Source organism: Pimephales promelas, chromosome 8 (assembly GCF_988280905.1).
Source record: "Pimephales promelas chromosome 8, fPimPro1.hap1.1, whole genome shotgun sequence".
In the NCBI taxonomy this organism is placed as follows: Eukaryota; Metazoa; Chordata; class Actinopteri; order Cypriniformes; family Leuciscidae; genus Pimephales; species Pimephales promelas.
In genome coordinates, this window is record NC_142776.1 from 36314735 (window position 1) to 36332291 (window position 17557).

A 17557-nucleotide genomic window follows, 5' to 3' on the forward strand; every position below is an offset into this window, starting at 1 on the left:
GTATTTTAGTGCATGCACTGACCTTTGTTCTTTTGGTGTGTAGCTTGTATTTGACTAATGTTGTGTTATTCAATACTGTATCATATAAGTTGAAATGAGATAAAGACTGTTTAAGGTCAAGGACTATCAGTTATAAAAATAAACTAAATATAGAAAGTGGTTAAAATGTATGATCTAAAATAGCATGCATGCAGGGGCATGTTTTATGCATTAGGGATGCAATGTTTTGAGTGTGGCTATGACCGAAGTCAATCAATAGTTAGGAAGCCTAACCACTTTCACAGTTCTTTTGTCTAATGTGACAGAGAGAGTCATGTGCAATGATTAAAATGCCACCCGCTGACGCCCCGTCAATTTAAATGGATTAACATGTCGCACACATTGAGACCATTTTGCCCAATTGCTTTTGAGCAACTTGTCTTGTACTGTAATTTGTTGAACCTTGCAATAACCCTGATATAATGAGAATATGAAGCTCATACTAGAGGAGGAAAAACATTTTAGTTTTATTCAGAGGCCCAAACTGATCAAATATAAAATGTGGTGCAGTTGCTGATATTTATATGGTCCAAAATCTTGTATTGTAAATCAGATCTTATACACTAAGCAGGCTACTTACATAAATTAATATAAATATCTGCAGTCACTCTATATCTCCCAACAACATTAAGATGATATTTAAATGCTTAGTTTTATGATCAATTCATGGCGGGCAAAACAAATAATGCATAAATAAATAAAGAAACTAAAATAAGCTGGTTGTATCATATTTAATATATTTTAACATTAAATAAAAAAAAAGAAGTGTGGATAATCAAGTAACCCTAAGTTGTTTCAGTCCAGTAAATACTCATCTTCAAATATTACAAATAAATTATACTAAAAGGCCTAAAAAGTATGAACCATCAACTCAAGCATTGCATACAACAGAAGGCATGTAGTAGATTTTGTGCAACAGGAGTTTTGAGTATGTTGATCGTATTAGAGACCTTCAAAAATGGCATATAAAGTATGATCCAGTATGCTTTACAGGTTTAAGATTTAATGTTGAAATCTTATAGGGTTCTTATAAGATTATCACATCGGGTTTTAATGATTGCACAAAGATGAGGATTCAATTGAAAACAGTCTTTAGATTTTAAATCCAACTCGGAAATACTCAGGAGATTACCGGAATAGGCAAAATTACACAAGCACAATAACAGTGACTCGAGGAAACGAGGACACTAAGTGAACAACAGGTGAACTTACTAGTTACTATAGGCACACACTAGGAAACTAGGTCAAGATACAAATGGCAGAGAACAGGAACAGTACAAAACCTAAACTCAATGAACTAACAGACCTAAATATAACCCTTACAAAGATTTCATTTGTTGTAAATTTTGGTGCACTTCTTGTGCCAGCCTTCATTGTTGTTGTCCCTCTGAACTGTGTTCACATTTATTGTTTTCAACTGACCCAAATATTATTCATCCCCCCTCTCGGTGTCCTTTAAATAAGTGGAGCCCGTCTTGTCAAGTCTGAATAATGGCATGATGTCATCATGGTTCGCCCATAATTTTATTATCATTGCAAACACTCAGAAGTCACATGAGTCATTTGTCAATGTCGTTTTTGTTAGCGCAGCAATCCGTAGTATGACATTCATAAATTTCATTCCAAGGTTATAAAGAGATTCAGTCATCAGATGTGATTGTGCATGCAGGACTTGTTTGTGTGATGTTGTGACAATGGATTTATCTCAACAATTATACAATTATCTTTATATATACCGTTATTTCCTTCAGTGTTTTCACTCTGATTGATGTTCATCACCGTGATGAGATCACTGATTATCATGATACAGTCAGGGCTGTTTGTTTTTGAGCGTAATACATCAGATGGATCATAGATTTGAAGTGGCAGTGTAATTTAATCATACTGAATCATTTGTGTAAGTCTGGCCTTTCAAAGTTTGGTCTTTTTAGTGACATTTCTTTTAATATAAGTGAGAATATAAATTCATAGCTGGTTTCACAGACAGGACTTGGGGTAGCTTTTATAAACGTGCCTTAGAGAAAAAAAAACAGTACTTGTGCGCTTCTTGAGACAAAACAATAGCACAGACATATTTTAAGAAGTTGCTTTCAGTTAAAACAGCTAAAAAATGCATTTTAGTCTGGGACTAAACTTAAGCAGTGTCTTTCCGTGTTTTAAAGATTGGATGCCATGTCAGAATTGTGCAAACAGTTACATTCTTAGCCTACAAGATCACATTGATCTCTATGTTGAGTCATTTGTCACATTAATAAGTTACTGAATGTTTTGCTCTGGCAAAAAGGTATCGTCTGAGTTTAGATGAGCACAAAACAACATAACTTAAGTCATGACAATTACAAACATTCCCTTTGTTGTATAGGAAACTGCAACAACTGGCTTTGTCAGATGGCGTCTCTGTTTTGATTCAGTTGAAATGCTGTTCTTTATTATGAACCGCCACTCACAGCAAAATTGGATTTGTGAAGTGAACTAGATTGGTTTAAAATAACCTTGCAGATCCATCTCAGAGTCTGCATGTCCAGAACAACAGATCTAGTTTCCACACGATTGCTAAGAGTCCCCCAGGGCTCTGTTTTGGGCCCTATATGTTTTCTATTTGTCAATGACTGAAAAGTTTAATTCTGAAAAGGCTTCTCGGGTTGACACCAGGTCATTATAGACCTCACTGCAAGATTGTCAATTAGATTGTAATACTCAGAGGTAGGGATGGGCAATGATTAATCGCGATTAATCGCATCCAAAATAAAAGTTTGTGTTTACATAATATATGTTTGTGTAGTGTGTATAATTAATTTGTTTATATAAATACCCACACATGCATGTATATATTTAAGAAATATGTGCATGTATATATTTTATATATATATATTTATTCACAACTAATATTATATATAAATATAATTTGATATATTAATAACACATTTTTCTTAAATATATACATGCATGTGTGTGTATTATTTATATATAAAAATTAATTATACACACTAGACACAAATATATTATGTAAACACAAACTTTTATTTTGGATGCGATTAATCGCGATTAATCGTTGCCCATCCCTACTCAGAGGACAAACTTCATAACTAGCACAAAACAGGAGACTACAAGACTTAAATTTCTATTGTTTCCATGCTTTTAAGGCTACTTACACTACTAAATGCATGGTCCTACTTGACATTTTGAATGCTTTAAATAAATTTTACACCATATTATTGTCCTGTAAGAGGTCTTATTAGGTAGGTTTTGTTGGTAAAATTGCTTTGTTGTTCTTTCCCAGCTTGCAAGGAACATTCTCAGAACGTATGCTAACGTTCTGGGCAAGGTTCTCTCAAAGTTATCAGCAAACGTTTCCTGCAACATTAATATAATATTCGTTTAAAGTTGTCTGGTTTTTCTTTAATAATGTTCCCAAAATGTTAGCACAATAACTTTTTTTAAATACCTTTTTTTTTTTTTTTTTTACAACATTCAGAAATAATGTTAGCAAAACGTTCTTCAGTTTTTTATACCATACAGTTGGAGTTTTCCTTTTATTGTTAATGAAAATGTTCTTTATTATGTTCTCATAACGTTTGTCTTTTTTTCTGCAGTACATGGTGAATTTCATTCGTTAGCTTCAATCCTGCTCTGCCAAATCTCACAGCATGTCGGGTGCCTACGATGAGTCCGCCATGTCCGACGAGACATCAGAGAGTTTCTGGGAGGTCAGGCTCAAAAACTTACTAATTCTGGAATATTATTAGTCCTACTCACACATGTTGGTTAAATGTCTTATTCGTGCAGGAAACCACATGATTAGCTGCCTAACAAGCTGTTAGCGACTGTCACGTGTTATTCTATCGACTTTTAATGCTGTGGAAGTGTGTACCAAACATTATATTGATTAGCATGGTGCTAACATAGTATTAGAAGTAAAAGTGTGTCATTATTGATTTATTGATCATACATATACGCGGACTGTAGGAGGATCGCATTAATTTTGTTCCAAATGTAAAATTGATTGGTTTAATTAATTCGATTTAGGATAAATACACTTGAGTGGTCACTGTTTTCTACTGAATACAGATATTTCAGCTCTAATGCTTTAGTAGTGTCCTGTCCATGACTTTAGCTATTTGAAAGGGTTCTGTGTTTCTCAGGTGGGGAACTACAAGCGTACAGTCAAGCGAATCGAGGATGGCCATCGGCTCTGCAATGACATGATGAATTGCATACAGGAGCGTGCCAAGATCGAGAAGGCCTATGCCCAGCAGCTCACCGACTGGTCTAAGAGGTGGAGGCAGCTCGTGGAGAGAGGTGCTGAATGATTTATGACGTGGCCATGGAGAACCATGTTTGCTCACTTCAGAAATCCTTGAGTGGCAACCTTGAAAGCAAATGTTGTGTCTAAATAAGCATCTCTTTCAACTCATTTGGTTTTAATGCGCTGTTCGCAGGGCCGCAGTACGGCACTCTGGAGAGAGCCTGGTTAGCTGTGATGACAGAAGCAGAAAAGGTGAGCGAGTTGCACCAGGAGGTGAAAAATAACCTGCTGAACGAGGACTTGGAGAAGGTGAAGAACTGGCAGAAAGATGCCTACCACAAACAAATGATGGGCGGATTTAAAGAAACCAAAGAAGCGGACGAGGGCTTCAGAAAAGCCCAGAAACCTTGGGCCAAAAAACTCAAAGAGGTGAGTGTTTTTTGTTTTTTTTTGTGACACATTTCCAATTGACTCACGCCAGTCTGTAATGTTTCCTGTCTGTTTCCCTTGTCTTGTGTGAACTTTTTCTGTTATTATACGGCAAGAAGGAAGCAGAGGTGGAATCCAATCGCAAGCACTTTAATAATCAAACAAATAAATAAATAAATAAATAAATAAACCAGGGTAAACTCAGAACAGGGAACTAGAAACAGCATAACATCAAACAACGACCGACACCCAACAACTGAAGCACAGAGGTTTAAATACACAGACAAGCAAGCTAAACAAGGTAACAAGGGGGCGTGGTTAATCAGAAACACCTGGGGGAACTCATCAACAAGAAAAACTACAAAGGACTACAAAACATGGCACGGAACAGGAAATAGCAAAAGTTCACACAAGACAGGAATCATTACACAGTCAACATTCGGGGACAGGCGCTATGGCAACGTTCACAGGAGGCAATTGGTGATTTTTGGAGACAGAAAGATTAAATATCACCTCAATGTCACCTAAAGGGCCTTAACTATGCATTGGAGGGTTATATTATTAATTATTTGGTTGTTGAGAAGGTCGATGAAAAGCTTCGGCTCCAAGCAAAAATGTACAGTTCACTATGTAAACGTGATAAACCGCATATCGTTGCCATCATCGTTTGGTGCTACGGTATTTACATCAATCATTCAGCCCAACATTGTTAACATTTATCTTGTTTATTTACAGATACGTTAATGAAGCTAAGTGACATGATGTACAACGCAGCTAGAAGCTAACGTTAATGTTTTCTAATGTTAGGCTAACATTAGCGATTTTAAAGATAACGTTCAAATACGCTGTTGACTTAACTTAGAACAGATGTAGACATCCTTGTTTAATTTATCCACATTTAGTTGGTTAACTTAATCCAGAGCAGACACCATCTTACTTGAGATGTGGTTTGGGAAAGGGTGAAAAATACACACACCGTCGCCCAGCCTCTCGGGACCCTAGTGTCGGAGTTGCATGGACCCCATGCACACTGTTTGACCATTTTAAACTTAAAATGACAAGAAAATACAAATGAAAACTGACTAACTGCAATGCATTTCGATGGACGTGGAAGCAGAGAATGTCCGAGTGTATTGATTTAGCTGTGCATTGTGATTGGCTCATGCCGTTTGAGGGCGTGGCTTAGCCAAAAGTCAATTAATAAATGCAAACGACTTCCAAAAATTGATTGCTAGACTAGTGAATACCAGCTTATTATGTTGCACACCAATCACCTTGAAGTGAAATGCCATAAATGCTGGTGATTTAGAGGCAGCCAAACCTGGTCTGTTTGAATTAATATACTATTTATGCAGTAAATGGTGTGTGTGCTTTGCACAGTATGCATATTTCCTGTATGCATGGAAAACCTGAGTATTTTCTTTGAATGTGCAGTATACAACAGAGCACTGTGTGGAATACTAAATCCCAGAATTCAATGTGCTTGACTTGAAACAATTGAAACGGAATGACAATCAAAAAATATTAGATTTATTTCCTGAGATTATATTTGGTGAATTAAATGAGGTCATGTGACAGAAATGTATAATGTGCAAGCATAATGTGTTCTGTTTCAAAAATATTCCAAAAATATTCAAAAATATAAAAAAAACCAATAGTATGCAGCAAGCAGTAATCTACTATTATATTTCTAATATAGCCATAAACAAGAAATGACTTAGTGCATGTTATAACTTGGCTGAAGAAATATCTTCATTTGAAACTACAAACAAATCATTGAATAATTCACTCACAATGCTTTCCATGTTCATCTTATCTTTTATTTGCAGTTGGAAACAGCAAAGAAAACATACCATATGGCCTGCAAGGAAGAAAAAATTGCATCTACAAGGGAGGCCAATTGCAAAGGAGAGGCTTCAGTCACATCAGATCAGCAAAAGAAACTCCAAGAGAAGGTGGACAAGTGCAAAAACGACGTTCAGAAGGTCAGCCTGAGTATTATGTACCACATGCATATTTCATAAACAAACTAAAAGTGATGGAACAACTATAACAGTCCTTTAAATTGTGTGTGGCATAAATTATTCTCAATGTTTTTGTATTTTAACAGTATTCAAAAAATGTTGATCTAGAATGCAATATATCTGTGGTCTGGTCGCTTTTGGTATTCTTGTTGATATTCAAAACTCACCACAATAGATCCAACAGACAGAAAACAGAAGCAATTTCATCCTCTATTCATTACACCGGCAGGTTCGACTCCCCAGAGCTTACTTTCATTTTACTACTCTACCTTTGGACCATTTAATGGGGGTGTTCAATAAATGGCCCCCTAGCGCACCGTACAGCCAATTCATTAGCCTTAGCATCCATTATAAGCACTTAACCCAGAGTCCCAGTGGAACCAGCTCTGCCACAATAGAACAATGGACAAGCTGGACATTTGAGTGACAGCTGTAGTTAGCTATAAAACCATCCCAAATAATGATATTATTAAATTAATATCATTAACCCACATTTCACCCCTAAAAGAAAAATATATAGATATTTTGCATAAAGCAATCAAACCTGTCATTAAGATGTTTGCATTTTGTCATTACTTTGATCAGTAATGAACAATTACATAAATGTGTCTGGACATTTAACTTTTGAGCTAATTTGAGCTTATTTTACTGTGGGATGAGCTACCTTTACAGGTCAGATTGTCCCCAACCCTTGAATGTTTTAAATCCCGTCTTAAGACCCATTTGTATGCCCTGGCTTTTAACCCAGTATGAGAGTTGTGTAGTCTTGTTGTTTGATGTGTTTTCTGTGTTTTATATGTGTGTGTGTTTTTTTTTTCTTGTTCAGCACTTTGTAAACTTTTGTTTTTTAAAATGTGCTATATAAATAAAATAGTATGGTATGGTATGGTATTTTTCTTATTCTCATTACTATGATGATTCTTAAATTATAATAATAATGTTATTTTAATACAGCATAGTAATATACAATTTATTATCATTATTTTTTGTGTGTGTGTGTGTGTATTATGATAATGAGAATTTGGGGGGAAATCAATCAATCAATCAATCAATCAATCAATCAATCAATCAATCAATCAATCAATCAATCATTTATTTATAGAGAACATTTAAAACACAACCGAGGTTGACCAAAGTGCTTTACAAGGAATAAAAGAAACACAGATATAAAACTGCAATACAAACTTAAAACCAAATGAGACAAGAAAGCACTAAATAAATAATAATAATAGTAATAATAATAATAAAAAGAAAAACAGAAAAAACAGGAAGACAGATTACAGGGTGTTAAAAGCCAGGGTGAATAGGAAAAAAAAAGCCAGAGTGAAAATGTGAGCATCACAATAAATATTTTACTGGTCCTAAAAATAGTTTTATTTGTTATTTAAAATATGTCATTTTTGTTACTGTTGTTTTTACAGTCTACTTATAATGCCAAGGTTTTGTGTAGCAAAGTCATTATTTAGTTTAACACTCTCTGACACTTAAACAGGGTTAGAATTTAATAGGCTTTCATTTTAGAACTTTATGCAAATACCCTTTGTTATTATTGGCTCACCTCTTCATATTTGCATAAATGGGACATCTCATATTCAAGTCAGAAGATTTAAGATGTCGTTTGTTTTGTATTTCAGGCCAAAGAGAAATACGAGAAGACCCTTGATGAGCTCAGCAAGTGCACGCCGCAGTACATGGAGAACATGGAGGTCGTGTTCGAGTCAAGCCAGCAGTTCGAGGAGAAGAGGCTGAACTTCCTCCGCGAGGTGCTTCTGGATATCAAACGCCATCTTAACCTCACTGAGAACCAAAGGTCAGCTTGAAATCACAGAATCGGGTCTCCTAAGCCTGGTGGTCTGAAGTCTACTTGTTTTTATTAACTATATGCTAGTGTCCTATTGACAAACTAAACTTTTAGCAGATGTGCACTATTATTCAAAAGTTTGGTGTCAGTAATATATATGTTTTTAAAGAAATTAATATTTTATTTAGCATTAAATTGAATAGGAAATCCATTAGCACATGTGAAAGAAGAATTTCAATCATCTCTTAACCCTTATGCTGCATTAGGGACATTTTTGGTCTTTTGCAGTTTAATTTCTTTGACCATTTTGGCTGTTTTAATGCAAATGGTATGAAATTTGGCAAAATTGTGACTTTTTGGATACATGTAAAAAATGTGATCCCATTTTGCAAAATATGTATAACACACACTGTGTAGATCAAATAGTAACACTCATTGAAACCCATTAAAACGTTGTTTAAATCTGAGGCTGTCAATAATACATGAAACATGATTTTTGCACAAACATCCTTTCATTTTGAAGCAAAAGCATTATATTTGCATTATATAGTGTATTCCACCAGATGACGTCACTACATATTTATTCCCTATGGGTGGAAATGCACCTTATTTTAGGCAATAGGCAATGTTTAATAGGTGGCCATTTTTGGTCTCTAACGCGCTAAGTGGGATTTTTTGCAAAGTGGGACTGTGATAATCCAAATCTAAAGTTTTCTCTTTGCATTTAGTTTATTGAAAATAATTGAATTTTTGTGTTTTTTCCTCTTATACAAATCGATGGTTTCGCAAACAAAACATGTAATTAAAGGGTTAAAATCCTGAAATTTAATACATTTTTGGTAGTTATGATGAGGACTGATGCTGGTTAAAAGATTTAACTTGGTAAAAGTGGAAAATAATAATAATATATAATATTTTAGGCAATGTTTAATATGTGGCCATTTTTGGTCCTTAATGCACTCAACGGTGTTAAAAATCTAATGCAGCACAAGGGTTAAAAAAACTCTATAATTCGTATTCTACAGCTATGCCACAGTCTACCGGGACCTGGAGCGTAGCATCACCTCAGCCAGCCCACAAGAAGACCTGAAGTGGTTCAACAACCTCCACGGGCCAGGCATGCACATGAACTGGCCACAGTTTGAGGTAAAGTCCATATGTGGGATCAGTGAGAATGTGTCTGTATCTTGTGTAAGTATTTCTCATATAATTCCTCTTGTCTCTAAATCAGGAGTTCAACCCAGAACTGAACCACTCTATTAATAAGAAAGAGAAGGTGAAGAGGAACCATGATGGAATCACGTTGACTCAGGTCACGCATGGTGTAGATCCGGGCACACCGCAGACTGGAGACCGGGGCAGGTACACAGGTTTTTGTGTTATTTAACCCTATAGAGCCTTCTGTATCATATTTGATACACACATTTCTAACACCTCTAAATCATCAACTTTGAAGAAACCTGTTGCACACAATCAACTACATGCTCACTACATCATCTGATTGATAGTTTATACATTTATAGCAAGTAAAAAAAGTAAGTTTTAGTGCAATCATAAAAACAACACCTCAGATTGTGATGTTTTTGCTGTAAAATCATGAGTTTTTTAAGAAAGTAAATGTAAGAATAACTCTCAGATTGTTATTAAAGGAGTAGTTCACTTTAAAAAAAAACTTTTGCTGATAATTTACTCACCCCTGTCTTTCTTTCTTCCGTCAAAAAGAAATTGAGGTTTTTTATGAAAACATTCCTGCATTTTTCTCCATGTAATGGACTTTAATGGGAACCAAACGGTTCAAGGTCCAAAAGACAGTTTCAGTACAAACTGCAAACTGTTCAAAGGGCTTTAAACGCTTCCAGACGATGAATAAGCGTCTTATCAAACGAAACGATCGACAAAGTTTAAGTCGCACGTGTGTGACTCTCCTGTTCGAAATCGTTCATCAAAATGAACGAATTTTTTTTCTGAGTCAGTTCGTTCGTTTCATTCGTTGAATGAACCAAATGACTCGGAAAAAGTCTTGGTTATTTTTTCGGTTATTTTCCTGTGTTTAGTTCCCGTTCCTAGTTGTTTTCTAAGGTTACTTAACGGTCAGTTGATTATGTTCACCCGAGTCTTGTTTGGTTCCTCATTTAGCCAAGTATTTAAGCCCTCAGTTTGGTTCTTCTCTTTGTCCTGTATTGTCTTTGCATTAGTGAAGCTGTTACGTTGAGTGTTTCCTTCTGGATTGCCTTTGTTTTTGTAAGTAAAAGTACATCTGCTGTAACTTAGATCTCTCCTCTGCTCCTCTTCCCTTGCCTGCACTGTGCTGTTTGTTAATGTTCTCCATTGTTGCTAACGCTAACCTAACCTGCGCTTCTTCCGTCTGGTGGTGGTGTTCAGCGTGAGCAGTTACGAGAGGAACCAGCGGTGTTCTTCTGCCGAGTGGTCTGATGACGAGCAGCCGCCTGCCGCCCAACCAGCCAGTGAAACAAACGGAAATCCATTCGACGAGGAGAGGAAAGGAGTGCGAGTGAGAGCGCTGTATGACTATGACGGCCAAGAACAAGATGAGCTCACATTTAAAGCTGGTGAGAGTCATGTTTTTGATAGAAGTCTCTTCTTTCTCAAGGCTGCTGATCAAAAATACAGATTTGAAGATTTTGAATGTCATATGATCCTTTAGAAATCATTCTAAATGATTATTATGGTAACACTTTACAATAAAGTTCATTTATTAAACATTATTAACTAACATGAACTAACCATGAGCAATACATTTGTTACTGTTTTTGTTAATCTTTGTTAACGTTAGTTAATACAAATCCAGCTGTTCATTGTTTGTTCATGTTAGTTCACAGTCCATTAACTAATGTTAACAAGATTTTAATAAAGTATTAGTAAATGTTGAAATTAACATTAACAAAGATTAACAAATGCTATAGAAGTATTGTTCATTCTTAGTTAAAGGGTTAGTTCACCCAAAAATGAAAATTCTGTCAGTATTTACTCACCCTCATGTTGTTCCAACCCCGTAAGACCTTCGTTCATCTTCGGAACACAAATTAAGATATTTAAGATATTAAGATCGCTCCTGCATACAGTCCATAGGCTTCTTGAGGGACTGGCTCTTGCCGTCCCCGAAAAGTCATTAAAGACATCGTTAAAATAGTCCAAGTGACTACAGGGGCTCAATCTTAAGTTTATCAAACGACGAGAACACTTTTGTGCGCAAAAAAAACAACAAAAATAACGACTTTATTTCAACTATTCGTTTATTTCTCCCTCTGCGCGAGTCAGGTTACTAGTATAATAGCGTAAGCTTCTGTTATTGTACGTCACACGCATCACACACACATGACCAGCGTCGGCCAATAGTGAGCCTACGTGTGACGTAGCTCTACGCAATCACACTACGTTAACGGACTACAGGCTTATGGAGAAGGAAGTGAATAGTTGAAATAAAGTCGTTGTTTTTGTTGTTTTTTTTGCGCACAAAAGTGTTCTCGTCGTTTGATAAACTTAAGATTGAGCCCCTGTAGTCACTTGGACTATTTTAACGATGTCTTCAATTACTTTTCGGGGACAGCAAGAGCCAGTCCCTCAAGAAGCCTATGGACTGTATGCAGGAGCGATTTTAATATCCTAAATATCTTAATTTGTGTTCCGAAGATGAACGAAGGTCTTACGGGGTTGGAACAACATGAGGGTGAGTAAATACTGACAGAATTTTCATTTTTGGGTGAACTAACCCTTTAATGTTAACTAATGTAGTTAACTAATGAACCTTATTGTAAAGTGTTACCATTATTATTATTATTATCAGTTAAACAGTTGAGCTGCTTCATATTTTAGTGGAAACTACAGTATGATGTGTTATTTTCAGGATTATTTGATGAATGGAAAGTTCAAAAGAACAGCATTTATTTGAAGTAGAAACCTTTTGGAACATTATAAATGTTTTTACGGACACTTTTGATCAGTTTAAGGCATACTCACTGAATAAAAGTGTTGATTTCCTTTTTCAGAAAAAAAGGTTTTGAACAGTAGTGTATATCATATGGTGGTTATGGCTCTGGATATGCTGTAGCCTTCAATTATGTTTTATAAACGTTTTCCAAACATTCCAGGGCTCGACATTAAGCCTTGTGTGCATCGATGACCTTATCATTATTAATCACTGTTTACATTGAACGTAATAAAATCAGAATTCTAGTCTGAAAGTTTTGGTGTCTGAAGTTCCTGTAATTCCCAGGTTATTTTTTACGTTTTGTTTTCATCGGGCTATTTAGCAAGGAAAATTCTCTTTCGCTCGTCCTTCCAAAAAAAAATAAAAAAAATCACTTTCTAGGAAATGTCGAGCCCTGCTTTCCATTTTGGTTTTGAGAATCTGAAACGGTTTTCTTACTGTGAATAAAATGTTGTTTACACGTTCTAACAATAGAAAATGTTTTAGCAATGTTTATTTCTGATATTCTAATAGCGAGTTCTGCTGTTTTTATAATGGCTATTTCACTGTTTGCTTGCCAAATGGACATTAACTATTGAGTTTAAAATGTATTATGTGAAAAGAAACAGATAGCTACTAGAACATTTGCATCCTTAATAGTGCATATGTTTGCATGTTATCAGCTCGTAACTGTACATCGACATGTTTCCCCAGGAGACGAGCTGATCAAACTAGAGGATGAGGACGAGCAGGGCTGGTGCAAAGGCCGGCTGGACGGCGGTCAGCTAGGCTTGTACCCGGCTAACTACGTCGAGCCCATTTAGTTGCCTTGTGTGGTGAAGAAGGCCTTAAAGACTTTACCCCACACTGCTCGAACGCGAGACTCCGGAGAAACCATTTCCTTGCCTGATCGACTTGCTGAAAAGCTTTACGCAGCATTTTCTTAATACCGCAGCGAAAAAACCTACAGCATTCAAAACACATATCAAATCCTAGCGAGAGCAGAGAATGATTCTGTGCGTCTATGAGTGTGTTGCTGACATGTGTTTGCGTATGGTCTCCTGTAACAATATTAACATACTGACATCCATGAAGCCTAGCATAGCAAGAATCAGCTATGCAATGTGTATACTAGACTTTTATTTTGAAGTGGAATGTACTTAGTGAACATGAATTTCACTAACGTAATCTGACATGTTTATGTGTTAAACTGGATATTCATTGAGAACATATTTAGGGCGGGACTTGATTTTATGCTAATTTGATGTGAAAAGTGGGCGTTACTTATTAGAATGGGTCCATGTGGTTGGAGGGGAGGGGTTTAAAATTTAAAGGGATGGTGACATCGTTCATCCAGGAGAGTTGATGTAGAGGTGGAGCATTTAAAAACATTTTTCTGGATAAATTGTGCACTAGAAATATGTGTTAACGAAGTTTGAATATATGTGGGCTTTAATGCGAGATGCATCAGGATTTTTGTTCATCTAAGAGCAAATTATGCCTCAAAACACATTTCCATGTTTTTCTTCTCTTTTTTATAGTTTGGTTTCCCCATTTTAAGAACATGTAAAGAGCTTGTGAACAAATTGTAAGCTTTCACTTTAAAGACTGAAGAAGTGAAACTTTTTTAAATATCCTGATTCTAAAGGATTGCTGATGGGAGTTGTCTTTATGTGGAATAAATCCAGAATGAATCAGAAATTTAAAGTTTAGTTGATCTAGTGCATTTTTGTAAACATTTTTTTTTTAATTTTTAGAGTAAATTGTGATTTTAAATATAATTTTTTTATTTATTTATTTTAATTATTATTATTTTTTTTTTTCAGAATTTTTGACTTTATTAGTTATGATTTCATGACCATTGAACTGTGTGGTTCACGTTGATCTCTGGGCACATGCTATTGAAAAGTATGTTCAAATGCTTTTAAGTAGGCCTAGTTCTTCTGCCTTTTTGTCTCTTTATGTAAATGGGAATATCTTTTAACAATAACTCATTCAGTAGGCAAACTCCTTACTGTAGCGCAACAATAATAATAATTTCATTTGTCATGTTTTCAACACTAGCTTTGTTTTTAGTGTGGGAGCTCACTCACTATGGATTGCGTCTTTAAGAGCTGGATGGAGAAGGTGAGGTGTGTGTGTGTGTGTGTGTGTGTGTGTGTATATACTGTATGTTTAGACTGGACTGATATGTTCTACTCTTCATGTCAGTGTAGTAACTGCTGTACCATTCAAGTTCACAATAAAAATCTGAGACAAACGCAAATGATTCCAAAGTTTTGGGTCACCACTAGAGGTCAGCATTGCACAAGACCTTTACTATAATACTGTTTATAGTGCCCTACAGTAAATCAGTCATAGATCACCCTAAAATTCATAGATAAAGGCTGTAATATTTGTATTAACACAAATCGTTTCAATTTTTTAGCATAAATTATAATACTTTTAATAAACATAAGTATGAATAGACTAATTTAATAAGGGAATAAAAGTATTCTAATAAAAACATTATTACTTAATATTTTTTGCTTAATACATCTCAATAGAAAAGTAAAATATTTAGCGTTCAGGAACCGTTAACTATGAACTAAATTAATATTGTTATTACTGGTAGAGTTACCGGGTACCGGACATTTTCTCACCGGTTCCCAACTCCCAACACATCTGTGCAACTGTCATTGTACTGTAGCCTACGTCAGTGTTATATTATCTCATCCCATCTCACCAACTACTCGCACATGCAAACATAGTCAGAAAAGGGGCTCATCTTATTTCTGATCGCATGAACGCTGAAACAATAGTCGCTGTCATAAATCAGCCGCTCATGAACCTTGCCATTGCCTCCAATTGGCTTTATGCACAGCTGCACGACTTCCTGAACTTAAGCCAGCTCCTTTGTTTCCTGTCTGCCATTATTGGACAAGCTTGATTAATTCAGGTGTGTCTGATTATTGTTGTCGTGACAACTGAGGTCAGGCACACCTGAATTAATCAATTTGTCCAATAATGGCAGACAGGAAACAAAGGAGCTGGCTTAAGTTCAGGAAGTCGTGCAGCTGTGCATAAGGCCAACTGTCCACTTTGTATTAAAATATCTTTTGCTTTACTTTTTCTCATTCTCATCTTTTTGTTGGTTGTTTGTTTCAGCTGGCCTCTTTACCCCAATGTGCCGCCACATTTTAGCTAAAGTTCAACGCAATGGAGGTCTTCGTTTAAATGTAAAAATCCTAATGAATCACTCAATTCTCATTGGGTACCTAGTAGATTGAGAGTGTTACCTGCCAATAGCAAAATTCACCCGCATTTGGCAGGTGGTCGGGTGTTAATTTCAGGCCCTGGAATTAAATATACATTAATGAGCACATATATTTTTGAAAGAATTAAGTGTTTTAGCTATAAATAAACTAAAAGAGTTACACAGTGTAGCTTTAAGCAAAATGCATGAGGTACAACAATGTGAAAAAACTGCCTTTCAGCTCTGGTATTACTGTAAGAGTACGGATAATATTTCGTAATGCTGAAATATGAGTCCAGTCACTCTTTGAGATTAGACTTCACAATAGAGATTTACAAAATACAAGAGCCACAATAGAAACCAAACCTCCTCAGGCTCCTAAACTCGGACTTCCTTACTTAAGCATGTGTCAATTAACAGTTACAAGTTCAACACACACACAGAGAGAGAGAGAGAGAGAGAGAGAGAGAGAGAGAGAGAGAGAGAGAGAGAGAGAGAGAGAGAGAGAGAGAGAGAGAGAGAGAGATGCGGTATGAGAACAGACGGGCTGTCGTCGGTAAGCCCTCATTTGCATCAGTATAAGACGTGACGTGATCGTGGAGGCGTGTGCAAAGCTGGCCGATTATTGAAGAAAGTGGAGAAAGTTCACATGGACAGACTTGAAAGGTTTGCTGTGTAATTAATCAGAAACCAGAAAAAAGGATGTTTGTTGGGTGGCAGGCAGAGATTAACGCAAACTCGAGGCCTTTCCACTGCAGAGAAATGAAGGTTTGCTCAGAGACACGCTGGCACATTCACACGATCATTCACACGCTTGCTGAGGAGAAGATGATAGACCTGACGAGGAACCTGTAACATACTTTAAAGAATATACTAAATCTCTTTTATTTTAACCTTAGTGCTTCGGTTTAACATCAACATTTAATCATGAAGTAACAGTGCAAAGCCGAAACCACGTTTGAGGCAAGACATTAGCCTACAGGCGAAAGCATTCTTGTAACGTTATATGCACTGGTCTATTTTGAAATTTTGGGGTACTTTGCTTCCATAACATGTTTAGATTTTCATTACAATACAATATGGAAAAAAATGTTTTTCTAAGTCAGAAATCTATGAAAGCTTAAAGGAGTAGTTCACTTAAAAAAACTTTTGGTGATAATTTACTCACCCCCATGTCATCCAAGATGTTTATGTCTTTCTTTCTTCGGTCGAAAAGAAATTAAGGTTTTTGATTAAAACATTCCAGGATTTTTCTCCATATAATGGACTTCATTGGGTAGGCCTACCAAAAGACACTTTCAGTACAAACTGCAAACTGTTCAAAGGGCTTTAAACGATTCCAGACGATGAATAAGGGTCTTATCACGCGAAACAAGCGCTCATTTAAAAAAATAAATGACAAATTTCAAGTTTTATAAGCTTGCTTGCATGAACGAAATGACTCAGGAAAAGATTTGTTCATTTTGATGAACGAGTTCGAACAGGAGAGTCACGAACGCGCATCACAGAACAGAGCAAGGTGAGCATTTGAGCTTATAAAACTTAAACTTTGTTATTTATTTCTTAAATGAGTGATCATTTCGCTTAATAAGACCCTTATTCATCGTCTGGAATCGTTTAAAGCCCTTCGAACAGTTTGCACTGAAAGTGTCTTTTGGATCTTGAACCGTTTGGTTCCCATTGAAGTGCATTATATGGAGAAAAATCCTGGAATGTTTTAATCGAAAACCTTAATTTCTTTTCAACTGAAGAAAGAAAGACATGCAAGATATTATATCTTAATATGTAATCTGACAATTGCGTGTTATAAAGTCAGAATTGCACGATTTAAACTGGCTATCACTCAGTTCTGAGG

At 36.0% G+C, this 17557-nt stretch overlaps 1 protein-coding gene across 4 annotated transcripts in view; it reads left to right on the forward strand.

The window, feature by feature from the left end:
- Positions 1–14733, forward strand: part of pacsin1b (protein kinase C and casein kinase substrate in neurons 1b) — a 32034-nt gene extending 17301 nt beyond the window's left edge. For all 4 annotated transcript variants that reach the window (XM_039692738.2, XM_039692736.2, XM_039692735.2 and 1 more), the window contains 9 exons: positions 3633–3746; positions 4182–4338; positions 4479–4714; positions 6544–6699; positions 8373–8548; positions 9565–9685; positions 9771–9901; positions 10922–11109; positions 13182–14733. In XM_039692738.2, the coding sequence (XP_039548672.2) occupies positions 3687–3746; positions 4182–4338; positions 4479–4714; positions 6544–6699; positions 8373–8548; positions 9565–9685; positions 9771–9901; positions 10922–11109; positions 13182–13291 (1335 nt within the window). In that variant the 5' untranslated portion in view covers positions 3633–3686 and the 3' untranslated portion in view covers positions 13292–14733. The remainder of the gene's footprint in view (positions 1–3632; positions 3747–4181; positions 4339–4478; positions 4715–6543; positions 6700–8372; positions 8549–9564; positions 9686–9770; positions 9902–10921; positions 11110–13181) is intronic.
- Positions 14734–17557: the final 2824 nt, after the last annotated feature.